General features: G+C 40.1%; 1 protein-coding gene across 3 annotated transcripts in view; it reads right to left on the bottom strand.

Annotated features, from left to right (window-relative positions):
* The window catches only part of CPNE4 (copine 4), a 271,348-nt gene that overhangs the window by 229,425 nt on the left and 29,607 nt on the right, over positions 1-12,316 (bottom strand). Inside the window, exons 1-2 of one of the 3 annotated variants that reach the window (XM_066193417.1) lie at positions 7,126-7,277; positions 6,798-6,957 (exon numbers count right to left, since the gene is read on the bottom strand). The exons of 1 other annotated variant lie outside the window; for it this stretch is intronic. In XM_066193417.1, coding sequence (XP_066049514.1) covers positions 6,798-6,957; positions 7,126-7,143 — 178 coding nt within the window. In that variant the 5' untranslated portion in view covers positions 7,144-7,277. Of the gene's footprint in view, positions 1-6,797; positions 6,958-7,125; positions 7,278-12,316 lie in introns of those variants that run through there. One more of the 3 variants, XM_066193426.1, reaches the window with a different exon arrangement.

Genomic DNA, 12,316 nt, shown 5'->3' with positions numbered 1-12,316 from the left:
CTTTAAAAGATTCTCTTCTTGATGAAAATTATTTTAGAAGAAAAATAATAATCAAAGAAAGTGATATGGGTTGATGATTCTGAGGCACACAGAATCACCTCACCTTTACCTACCCAGCTTGCTAGGGGAACCTCATGCCATTTTGCCATGGGAGGTGCTACTTCCCCTTCCCCAGTGTATTCATCCCTTTTGTGCAATCTCACAGCCCTGCTTAAGTGACATCAAATTGATCAACAGAGAAAACAGTAAGAATAATCCTACTTCTGAATTAAAACATTTGTCACTGTCCAAAACTTAAAAAAGGAAAATTAAATCCTCCCTCATCCTCTCCACAAAAGGGGAGAGGGGATTTCTCATGGCTGGTGACAGTTACCATCAATGATGCTGGAGAGCATCCTGTAGCAATGCAATGCAACTGTAAATGAAGTGCAATGTGGAGCTTTATGGCAATTGTGTTTCCACCTGTGGGGTTTAGGTGTACAGTTCTACTGATTTCAGTACCTGCCTGTGTGGTTCTGGCTTTACTTGCTGGTTAACGTTTGAAGAGCCACATAGATCAGCAGAAATCAGAGTAAGCAGCCAGCCATTCACTTTGCACAACTTGCAGGATTCGTGGCCATGTTCAGACTTAGTACTGCCTAAGGGGACCCGTACTTCTCTATAGGCTCTGTAATTATAGTCAAAACACATTCAGATACAGCTACTTCACATTGCAGATAGACAGTATTAAGGACTCACCTTACTGAAAGTCCCATAGTGCTGCACTTCCCATATTTCATGAGTCTTCATGTCATCAGACAAGTAGTTAGGGGAGGCTGTTCCTCCTTGCCACTGTGGGATAGAGATTTTGGCTCCATTTACCCCTACATGGATCTTCAAGCTCCATACAGGCAGCCAAAATAGTCTTTAACTGGCCAATGGTGTGATGATGCAAAACCTACCCAACAAGTATGATGCTGTCATTGGCAACACTGCAAACTGGCATTGGTCAGGGTCCCATAACCAAACTTCCACACTGTGGGAAGGGATGGAGGATACCAGTTCACAGTGTGCAGAAGGAAGCTGTTTGCAAGCTTTCTGGTCATGTCAGAATTTAATGTGGGGGAATTTAAAAGCCAGTTAAAAATGTAATCTAGCTGGCTAAATATTGTGGAAAAAAATGAAGACAGATCACAGCATCTAGACAGAGATATAATGTTTTAAAGTGGTTTTGCATTACTGAATAAAGTTTTCCTTATAACAATGGTGAAAATGGGAGTAAACTTACATAATATATACTTTAGTGGTAATTTTGCAAGGATATGTTAATATACCAACACCTTTTCCTCTTACCAGCGTTTTCTGTGTTTTGGCAGCCCATAATATTTTTTCTGTGCCCCCTCCACTGCCCCCCGACAGAGTTGAAAATGAGAAAAGGTTCCGACCTAAACCAAGCTGAGAATAATTGGTCCATCATAACCTTTTTTTCTGAATGAAACATGACATTTCACCTAGAAATAAAGATTCAATTTAGTGTGGTTTTTTGGTCCATTAGTTAATACAGGGTAAAAAATTACACTTTGGTCATGCTGTTGCCAACATGTGCTTGGCCATTTGCCATTCTGGCTGTTTCTGGACAGATTTTTACTGTGTAACATGTGCATTTTATCACTCCGTCAAACAGCAATTGATTATGCCAGCCTCATGCTGTTTTCATTGGAACGAGAAACTCTAAAGCTTGTTTAACAGTAAGAGTCTGTCACTTTCTCTCAACAATAGTCTGATAGAGAAAAAGCATCTTTTGTTACAAATGGTTTGCATAAAAACACCCAGCTCCTTTTGTGCTGAAGTTTCACACACAGCAGGAGACTATCTGTGTTTCAGTAATAAAATGTCTCTACTGTCAAGGTCAGAGGTGGGGTTTTGCCAGGTACTATGGTTCCTGGCAACACTTAAAGCCCTGATAGCATAGAAGATATTTAATATCCCTTATTCCCTGTATCCTACAGATGGTGATTTTTTATTGGCTTTTGTCAGAATATGAATAAGGAGGTACTGTACCAAATGGGTATTTACCAATAAAAGTACATTTAGAGCCCTTAAACAGCTTGTTATCTTCACCATGTAAAAACATCATTAAGCCTGTTCTCTATAATAAGGTAATACTACATGAAGTTAAAAATCAGGTTTTCACCATCACAACAGAAAATTCCTCTTCCCATATCTTCTTAGTATCCTCTTAGCAAGAAACAGAAGAAAAACATAATTTCTGTATATTCTGATGCAAAGGTAAGACTCCTAATTGCTCTGCACAGCTTTTAATGAAAAATGGACACCTTAATGCAGTTGATGAATTCCAGTTTTATTTATAAGATTCTTTAGTATTTCACCACAGGAAAAAAAAAAGTTAACTTATCTAACTTGTTCATGCATTCCATTAGCATTTTTTTTTTAACATCAAAAGCAGCTTTTCTAGGCCAAAATGACCTCTAGTGCAACTCTCTTCCAGTCATGCCATTAAGCAATGCCATCTTTTTAGCAGTAATGATTATGGAAACCATTGCTTCCATCTTCTTGCTATGGGAAGCCAATCGTGATGTCCAGGGCAAACAAAGACAGGCTATGAGATGCGACTCTGAACAGGAAAAGATTTTGCTTCAAAACTGGAAGAGAAGGAAGAGTATCCTGCAGTATTTTCTCTTTTTTATTGTCAAATTTAGAAAGTCTTTGAGATTCCCTGTAAAGCAGCTGAGGACAAAAGTAGAGAAGAACATAATTTTACCCTCAACCCTTGCAACTAGCAAATCAGAACTAAAATCACTGATGGCTGGCAGGGAGCATTCACAGACTAGTCACAATGACATGATTTCCTGCTTCTTTCAGTAGCTGACCCAGAAGCAACCACAGCCTGGTTTTCATTTCTGTATTTTGCACTGGTATTCATCTGGTCATTTGAAGTGTTATTATTACACGTTGCTGCTTCAGCTCTTTCCCCCTCACTTTTTAAAGGGACTGCAGGTGTCCTGGAACAGGTAAGAGAAGGCAGATTTCCAATGAAGAAGCCGCCGAATGGGCAGCTTCAGGAGCTCAAAGATACATGCATTTAGATGAGAAATTCAAGACTAATGAAAAATTGATTTCCTCTCTCTTAAAGGATCAGATTTAATTCTGCTAAACTTGAGGTTCAAGTTTTATAATTGCAGAAGCTGGCCTGGACACCAGCTCCACTTCTGCAAAGCATAAATGGGTAAAACTAATTGCCAAAGCCAGGGATCCCAGCTGAAACTGAAGCCCCCTTTGTTGGGGCTTTACAGGAATAAAACAAGCAGCTGGTGCCTAAGAAGATGACTAGAGAAGGTGTATGTGAGAGGGAGAACAGTGACGCAGATTAAAAATGTGAAAGAATTTGCTAACAAACCAGCATCAGAGCCAACAGTAGACCCATAACTTTTGATAATAACCTTCCCAGATCAGCACCTGGAGTGCAAAAAACTCCACTAATAACAAAATGGTCTAGACTCACCCAGAGGTTTTGATCTTAGGGAAGTATTTACTATTAAGCAGTTCCTTATTCAAGAAAAGGATAAACTTTACATTTTGAAGTGTATAGTGATCCCAGTGAACATTTCAGGCAATATGAGAAATCTGGCTTGGGATAAGCCTCAGATTTTCAGAAGAGAGTCAGAGAATTACCAAAAAAATGTGTGTGTACACAACATATTTTCCACAATTGGGTAGTAAGAACTGTAGCAAGAGCAGGGTGAGGAGGTGTCAGATGTTAACAGAGAGACCTGAACCATTCTGCCAGCTTCTCTGGCTAGTGCTAGGAGAAAGAAACACCACAGTGACAAGGGTCGAAAAGGCCTTCAGGGGTGATGAAAATATACATCAAAAACATTTTACACAAAAAGATGCTTGAAATGTGTTATTTGCAGTTATTTTAACTACTAACATGTGAAGCAGGATGCAGGCCATTTTCTCTCTTGTTTCTGCTCTCCTAGCAACAGAATAAGTGTTTTAACAAGTATGAGCCACAGAAATTCAAACAGAAAATAAGTGAAAGCTGAGTGAAACAAGAATAAGGTGATCCTTACAGGGAGATTCCTGCCTTGTCAGACTACAAGGATGAATTTAATGCAGAATTTGATAGGTATCAGTGACAGCAAATCACATGACAAGACAAGGACTTGAAAAAACCCCACCCATATATTTTTAACTCCATTTTTTTAGAACTTATGACTATTTAAAAGTCTACTTGTTTAAGAGTGCAACTTTTCATCCAGCTCAGCAAATCCCAAACCCTCTGTGATAAGATTAGGAAGAAATTCTGCCTATGCACAGGTTATTCTACATTAATCACCTGCCCACCATGGCAACAGTAGCCTTCACAAAGATAAGATGTCAGAATAAGATGAAGTATTGGTCTGATTCAGCATGAAAAGTTCTCACATGTTGGTGCTTAAGGTTTTCCCCAAAGTGCTGACTTTTATCCTCACTGACTTTAGTTCACACACAAGTGTATTAAACAAAAAATAGAAAGATTGTCATCCTCCTTTCTGCTGTGCATGCATGTGTTTTTTCAGCCTGTGACAGGGTTTCCAAAAATGAGGTCTGTGATATTTCAAAGTTTCAGCCATTTTGTGTCATAAATAAAAGGGTTGAGGAATCCTTAGATTTCCTACAGAAAGGTTTTCTTTTGTACTGTGACTAACACTGCTGAGCTGATATTTTCCTGCGTATTTGCTGAAGATGGAGGTTAAAGGTAGTGAGAAGAACTTCAAGGGCACTGTAATTTATACCTGAGTTTTAATGAGAACAAGTTATCTCCTGTTGTGTCCCTTTTAAACTTTTTTTTTTTTTTAAGTTAACAAAATATTTCCAAGAATTTACCCTGATTGACCCAAACTGTTACCTGTGAAGACATTCAACTATCTGCTAAAATCATTTTTATATAGCACCTTGCTTAAACCAAAAATGTTAGCTGAAGTTCTAATTCATGACCAAAGGGAAATGGCTTGTGCACATCTCTGCCTCAGAACAGTTCTGATGGTCTATGTAGGAAACCTGAAAAAAAATCAGAAATTTGTGGGGTTGTCCTTTCTAGGATCCTTTTTTATTTTCTCTATGTGTGTCCTGCCTCTCTTCATGAATCTTACCTCTGACATGTCATTTGGACTTCCACTTTTTTGTTTTCTCTCTCTTTCCTCACTCCCCAGCTAGAAACTCTTCCAGTTCTGTTTCACCAACCTTAGGTTTCGGTTCATTTTCCTTTCTAGACAATATTCAGGACTACCAACATTATTATTAATGACATATTTTATCATTTTATTAACAATCTTTCATATGCATCTGCTGTACTGCTGAAGCCAATTAGAAAAACAATTACCTTCCTGTGCCTGAGCAGAAAATTGGCTTAGCTCCAAAAAAAGTGTTCTCCAGGAAGGTTCCCATTAAAAAGTAGCTTACGACATGCAGTAGCCTGAACACTATTGATTCTATTTACTGAGTCCTACCTAGGCATAGTGTTTATTTCCCATAGCAAATCCATCAGAGATGAATAAGTGGGTTCAGCAGCTCCTGTCCAAAGATTTGCACTTGCTTACTGGAGGGAATCCTGCATCATCTGTTATCCACACGCTGTCCTCAAGGGTCATCATTAGCTAGGAAAGAGCCTGTTATTTCTTGTATGCCATTCTCTAGATACACTCAAGTCAGCTGCTGAAGTCTTTCTGGGTTCTTGGAGGCCACTCACTGTCACAGCCAGGACCTGAGGGCCTCACCAGCCTTGACTGTCTCGGTCTCACTGTGACCACTGCCCAGCACACCCAGGACCATCAGACCCTGTCCCCACAGTGAAGCAGCAGAGCTGGTCTCTGGTGTCCCACAGCCCCGGCTGGCCAAGGGCCCCACTGAGTTGGGCCCATGTCCTATCCCATCCCATCCCATCCCATCCCATCCCATCCCATCCCATTCCATCCCTGATCCACAGGGCTGGGGCTGCCTCACTTCTGGGATGGCAGGATGAGCCCTGACTTGTGAGGTCCTGTCCTGACGCCCTGGGAAGGAAGTACCCTCAGGTCCTTGTCCTTTAGGGAGTAGCTGGCATTTCTGAATGCTGACAGTAACCACTATAAAATCTTTATGTCAGACTCATTGGAAGAGTTGGTACTGATACTAAGGGGCTAAACAAAAAATCCTACTATTTATGAATATTGAGAACTAGATTTGCTTTTCAAGGAGGAGTTAATAAGTGAAGAATTGCCCATGCTATGGACAGAAACAAATATGGGTCACCAGGAGGAAATGAAAGGGGCCAGGATAACAGCAGCATGAAGATACTGCAGCCATCATTTCTTCTGCTCCTGTTTGGGCCAGTTTTTATTCTTGATTCCACCTTGCCTTCCCTCCCAGCACCCCAAAGTCCACACTTCCTCACTGCAAGGGCAACAGGACAGAGGTCTCTGTAAGACCCCTGACAGGCCATACAGAATCAGATGATCCACCATCTGGATCGACAATTGCAAATATTCAAACACAGTTTGCTACATCTGTTCTACAGCCCAAAGCACTGTCTGTCTTGATTCATCCAGGATTTAACCCTCAGCTGAAACATGCTCTTTGTCCACAAGACAGAAAGAGTGCATCCACCACACCAGTCACATCTGTGATGCAGTCCCCACTTTGGCTGACCACCTCCAACCCTGGTTCCATGAACCCTCTGGATTTCAGTTTGACCAACAACTGACATGAGCTGCTTACACAGAAGATCCCAGGCTCTACTCACAGCTGTGTGAAATCAGAAGGCAGCACATTCCTACCTTTGCTGAAGGTCTCTTCCCCAGGCCATCCATCTTTTGCCTTCTTTTCCGTGACTCTACCCAAGAGACTGGAGTTGCAAGGTCTTTCATCCCCACTGTACTGCCCATCAGTCACATTCCCAGACATGCTTTCTGATCTTCTTTCCAGCCTGCTGGCCTGCTAACAGGAGACATTTTATATCAGTGTTACACACTATGAAAGGTGAGCCTTTCATACCCCTGCCAAGGCTGCCCCTCACAGATTTCCATTGAAGTGGGCTCTCTTCTCTGTGCAGCCTGCCTGTGTTTGGAGAGCACCCAGTTAGGGTGGCAGCAGGAAAGTACTTACCGCCTCTGAATCAAACATCTTCAGCTGTTGCTTTCATGTTTCATTAATGTTTGTTAGTTCCTGTTGATATCTTGCCAAAAGCATTTTTTGGAGAATGACAAAACACATTCTTCTTTTTTTTTTTTTTTTTTTTTTCCCCCCCCCTGGATGCTGCACAAATTGATTATTAGAGAAAGACTAATTCATTATCCACAAATAGTTCATAAGGCAAATGCACTGCTGTGTCAGGTAAAGCCTCGATTACATGTTTATATTCTTCACTGGCGTTTGCAAAAGCCAAGCTTTGAAGTAGGTGTGGACGTGCTACACATTTATTTTCAGCTGAGGTATTCTTTTCTATTGGAGTATGCTGCTTCACTTCACTTCTGAAGCATGACAACAAGAAATTGCTGTGTAAATCTGGGTGTAGAGGATGACTCACCCTTAACCCCAGCACTTGGAAAGGTGACAGGTCTGTATTTATCTTATTTACCAGTTATAGCATGGCAAGGGAAGAGTTTGCTCCCTTCAGTCTGAGTTTTCAGTAGGAACACTTGGACAACTCTGCATTTCTAAAGAACTTTAGGGAGTAATACTTTAAGCCTCACAATTTCTCAAACAAGAGTAATGATAGGAAAGAAAACTACAGCAACTTGTCATTGAGAAATCACTCAAACCACAATTATCCTTCAGGAGCTCAAAATGTATCACAATTTTGTCTTCACAGTCTGCCAGTGTCCAAGATAATGCATTTATTATCTTTTTCATTCTCTATATAGATAGGCCCATCATCTGCAAGCAAAAAAGATACTTACATTCTAACAAGGAATCTGGAAGAACACTCCCCAAGAAACAAAGATATGGCCAAGTATTATTGTAAGAAAACACACAACTGAGTATAAAGAATAAAGCTGAGACCATCTGCCATGGTCTGTCTGTAGTTGTCAAAATGGACAGGTGTCTACCACCCTGTCATAGACATTCTAAACATGCACTCTGCAGATGGGAGTTGGAATATAGATCCCAAGGTAACTCTGAAATATCCTTACTTTTATATTTCTGTTTCACCACCAACCAAAGGTATTTACCTATTCATAAGACTCAGATCTGAGTGTACAAAGCAATCCCTATGCACAGTGCTACAGAAATCTAAACAGAAAACCCTCATGTCTTCATTTTAACCCTAAAAAAGGTTGCTATACAAGGGCCCAAGTCACAGACAAATTTCTGATGAAGAAGTAGCAAGTCTCCCATCTCCTCACATGACATTAGATAATGACCTGCTAGCTCTTCCTGGCTGGACTTACTCACTGGTATTGTCACACCCACAGATCTGCCCTGATTACACAATATTGTTGTCCCAGGGCATGCCTAACTGGTGAAAGTCAGCAGCAGTGGCAGAGCTACCTCAGGATGGTGACCTCTGTGTGCAGAATAATTCATAGTACATATCCCCTTTCTCAAAATCACTATGTTTCTCCTGTGGGGAAACAGATATTCTGAAATACTACAGCCTTTATTCAGAGGGTTGACATAGAGGAGCGTTCCAGTACTACTATAGAGGAATAATTTATGCCAGTTCTGCTGGGCAAGTCTTGTGCCTCCTTTAAATTCATCACACAGTTCTGCAAGCAGAAAGGAAATGTAAGATACTGTTAGCAAGTGGAAAACCTTTCACATCAGCTCTCTGGCACAAAAGCAACACCTTTTGAGTCTGTCCAGAAACAAATCTAGAGACACAAAGCAGAAGTAAAGCATGACTAGGTTGTGCTGGTTTACTATTCACTATCAAACTTTTCATGCTGACAGTAAAACTCTGCTGCATGCTCTCCAAAAATCAACAGGACACAACAGCAAATTTTCACTTTACAGAAACAGAGAGGACAAATAAGCACAGAGAATATGTTTTCTCTCAAATTGACAATGCTTTCCTTAATTCTAGAATGATGCAAAGTTTCGATCACTTTAGAGTTTCATTTTTGGAAACAGGAAGTTCCTTTTTTAAGGCATTCCCAAAGAAAAATGGGCTGTTTCATTAGTAAATTATTGAGGTTTAGTCAGGTTACTTAGAATATTGGTTTTAAATCATCTAATGTCAACCAGATCATTAAACTCTGACAATATTCATTGGCATGACACCACCACAAATACTTACTGTAATTCCAGGATGGAGCTATGCGACTCATAGGGATTTCCTATATTCTGTAATGTATACAGGGTAAATTCTATTTATTTCAGTTCCATAGGCTAACTCCAAAGATGAGGAAAAAAGCAACAACATCATGTCATTACTTGCAACTGTAAAGCTGTTGTGTACAAAGATTTGGTTTTTTAATCTATTTTTTTCTTATTTTAAAAGACAATCTGTGTTCCAAAGGTTTCAGAGACACAGACAAAAAGTGTCTGGGAAGGTAAACTAAGGCAACATAGAGGAATTGTCTTTTATTCAAGGTCTCACAGCAAGTCAAAATCATCACCAAAAATAGCAGAACTTCCCAATTCACAGTGCAGGGCTTATCTGGATTTTGGAGACTACAGTGTCTACAGAAATTTATTGTTATGAGCCTTGAAAAACCTCTACCATGCCACACTATGCAGTTGCAAGATGACCAGAAATCACTCTGCATTTGTTATGTGTCTGCTGGTAAACATGGTGTCAGCAATAGATTTTTTATTTTTTTTTTAACAGAAGGAAAAGTAGGCAATATACAGATAAAACACTAATCTTAAAGTGGAATAAAAGTTCAGAAGAATGAAAGCTCTGAATTTCTTACTCCATGGCACATTCTGATAACATGTTTCAGTCTTCTGAGCAACAGAGGTAAGATGGACACCCTCAGAGGATCTCTGATGCCAGATCCTCACTGAGAGACATTTTAGGCATACCTGGAACTGATGGTAAAATTGAATTCAGAGCCCACAGGGATATGCCCCTGCCCTGTAATGAATATCAGACTGCTGGTGACTTCATCACCACCCTATCAGAGCAAAAATTAGAAAAATCACTTGCAAAGTAAGGATATACAGAGAATGAATGCATTAAATTTAAGATTTTTCAAAAGGAAACATTTTTACTTGCACAGAAGTGCTTAAATTGATCCCTTTCCAGGACTAAAGTGAACTTTGGGTTTTCTAGTTGAGCAAAAGATAGTAATTGAGGTGTTGCCCCCAATAACAGTACAGTGACCTGCAGACAGTCCTGTCCTGTCAGATGATAGTTGAGATGGAAATTATATTAGTGTGGTTGATGAAAAGGTGCAGCATATTTTCATACTTCACAACTTGGTCAGCTTGGTCATTCACTGAAGAGTGAGTAGAAGAAGGAAAAGGAATATTCAGTTCCCTACTGCTATCCTGCCTGCTGAAACATCTGTAGATGCTGCACTGAAGAAAGTAAACTCTGCCCTCAAGAGCTGGCACAATTTTTCACAATTCATTTCTGTGCAAATGCTAAATAACTATCCCGGACTAGAGGAGAGCACTTCAGGATGGTGCTGGGGTACAGAACTGTAACCCATGATTTGTATGGTTACCCTTCAGCACTGATTTTTGCTTAGTGTTACAGTCTGATCTTGAGTCATTAATGGAAGCTTTGAGCTTATATAATAACTGGGCAATATTCTCTAGGGGATGGAGCGAGTACCTAGTGTATTGATTCACGTAATTTCTCTTTGGGAATTTCCCAAACCTACCTCCTCAGAGTGTCTAAGTAGTCTAATGTATCTTCCTATTCTATTGTTCAAAATGGCTAGAAATGCTTAGTAACTTCATCATATTTTCTGCTAATAAGGCTCTGTTTTTTTCATGTAAACTGATAATGTGTCAATACTTCATAACTGAGATGTGTTGGAGAGGTTTTCTTCCTTTAGCCAGATATTTAAAATAGCTAGTGATGTGTGATGTATATTTTTAGAGGCTGTCAGGCAATGCTATTTTTGATGACACAATATGTCTGTTTTCCCTTACCGCACAGGAAGACAGTGATGGTGGACTGAACATGTTTTTCTTCCCAAATAACATGTCTTTGGGGAAATATCAAGAGAAGTGACAATACATAAACAAGACAAACGGCAAATTTAACAGGCCCTGCCATAAGACCCATTATTTAATTGAAAGAAAGAAAATCTCTTGTGGCTTATTTTTTCCAAGGAAATTAGTTTCTTATCAACCTTAAACCTACTCCTGCCCTCCCTGAATTCAGTAGAAGAATTGACTGTGTTCAGTCAGACCTCAGGCAATGCACTTATTAGTGTTTTTGCTGTTAGTGGATTAGAGAGAAGAGTCTGCTAATAAGTCAGCATTCTAATACCAGGATCAGTATCACAAAGTAGCAGAGAGAGGCTGTAATTTGTGAGCTGGTTTGTGGTGAGAGAGCTGTAGGTGTATTCAGTGGGAGCATAATACAGGCACCAGGACTGTGTAGTGATTCATGTTATAGATCTTAATATAAACTAAGAAGGAAAACACATGTATTAAGGACTACAGTGTGCCTACCCCTTGCAGGGACCACAGAAGTAGAGGAGGAGTGTGGTCTCTCTATCCAATGGTCTCAGGATTGGCAACTAATGCTGTGCCACATGTGTTCATGGCAGCACTGCCTTTGCTGTTTAAGACCAGATGCAACAGACAGCTAAGTTCAACTTTGCCCTCTGCACACACAAACACAATTATTCTGCAATTAAAAAAAATCCAAACAAACAAAACCCCAAACAAAACAAAAATCACCCAGAGAATTGTAAAGACTTCTAGTAAAGTGAAACAAAATCCCAGAAGGACACCACTACAAGATGCATGCTAACATCTGAGAACAATAGCTGCCTCAGGGTGAAGACCTCTCAGTTTCTTCAGTAAAAGGAAAGAGCAAAATCTGCCCATGACATAAAATCCCTTCTGGGTAACAGTGCTGGTTCAAACCCTGCTTAAACTGTGATGGTCTGTCACCTGATTGGCTTCTACAGGACTGAGCATTTGCACCACAAGCCAGTCTACTGCCTTCCAATCTCATCATTTAACAAAACAATTGGCTACAAGACTGTTCTGACACAAAAAAGAATGAGCCTCGGCAGGCACGTGACACCTAGCAAAGTACTCCAATTCTAAATGCTAAAGTTAATATATTGTTGCTAATTAATCCCAACCAAACCACAGACTGCCCTGGAGCTAAACTAAAAATGAGTTTTGCCCTTTGTGTGGAAGACCAAGCAGAACCCAA

The sequence above is a fragment of the Chamaea fasciata genome, unplaced genomic scaffold (assembly GCF_029207755.1).
Source record: "Chamaea fasciata isolate MVZ Bird 193981 ecotype frontalis unplaced genomic scaffold, bChaFas1.0.hap1 SCAF_1, whole genome shotgun sequence".
Classification (NCBI taxonomy): domain Eukaryota; kingdom Metazoa; phylum Chordata; class Aves; order Passeriformes; family Sylviidae; genus Chamaea; species Chamaea fasciata.
The sequence above is the reverse complement of the archived record's forward strand: the minus strand, read 5'-3'. Positions and strand labels throughout refer to the sequence as shown.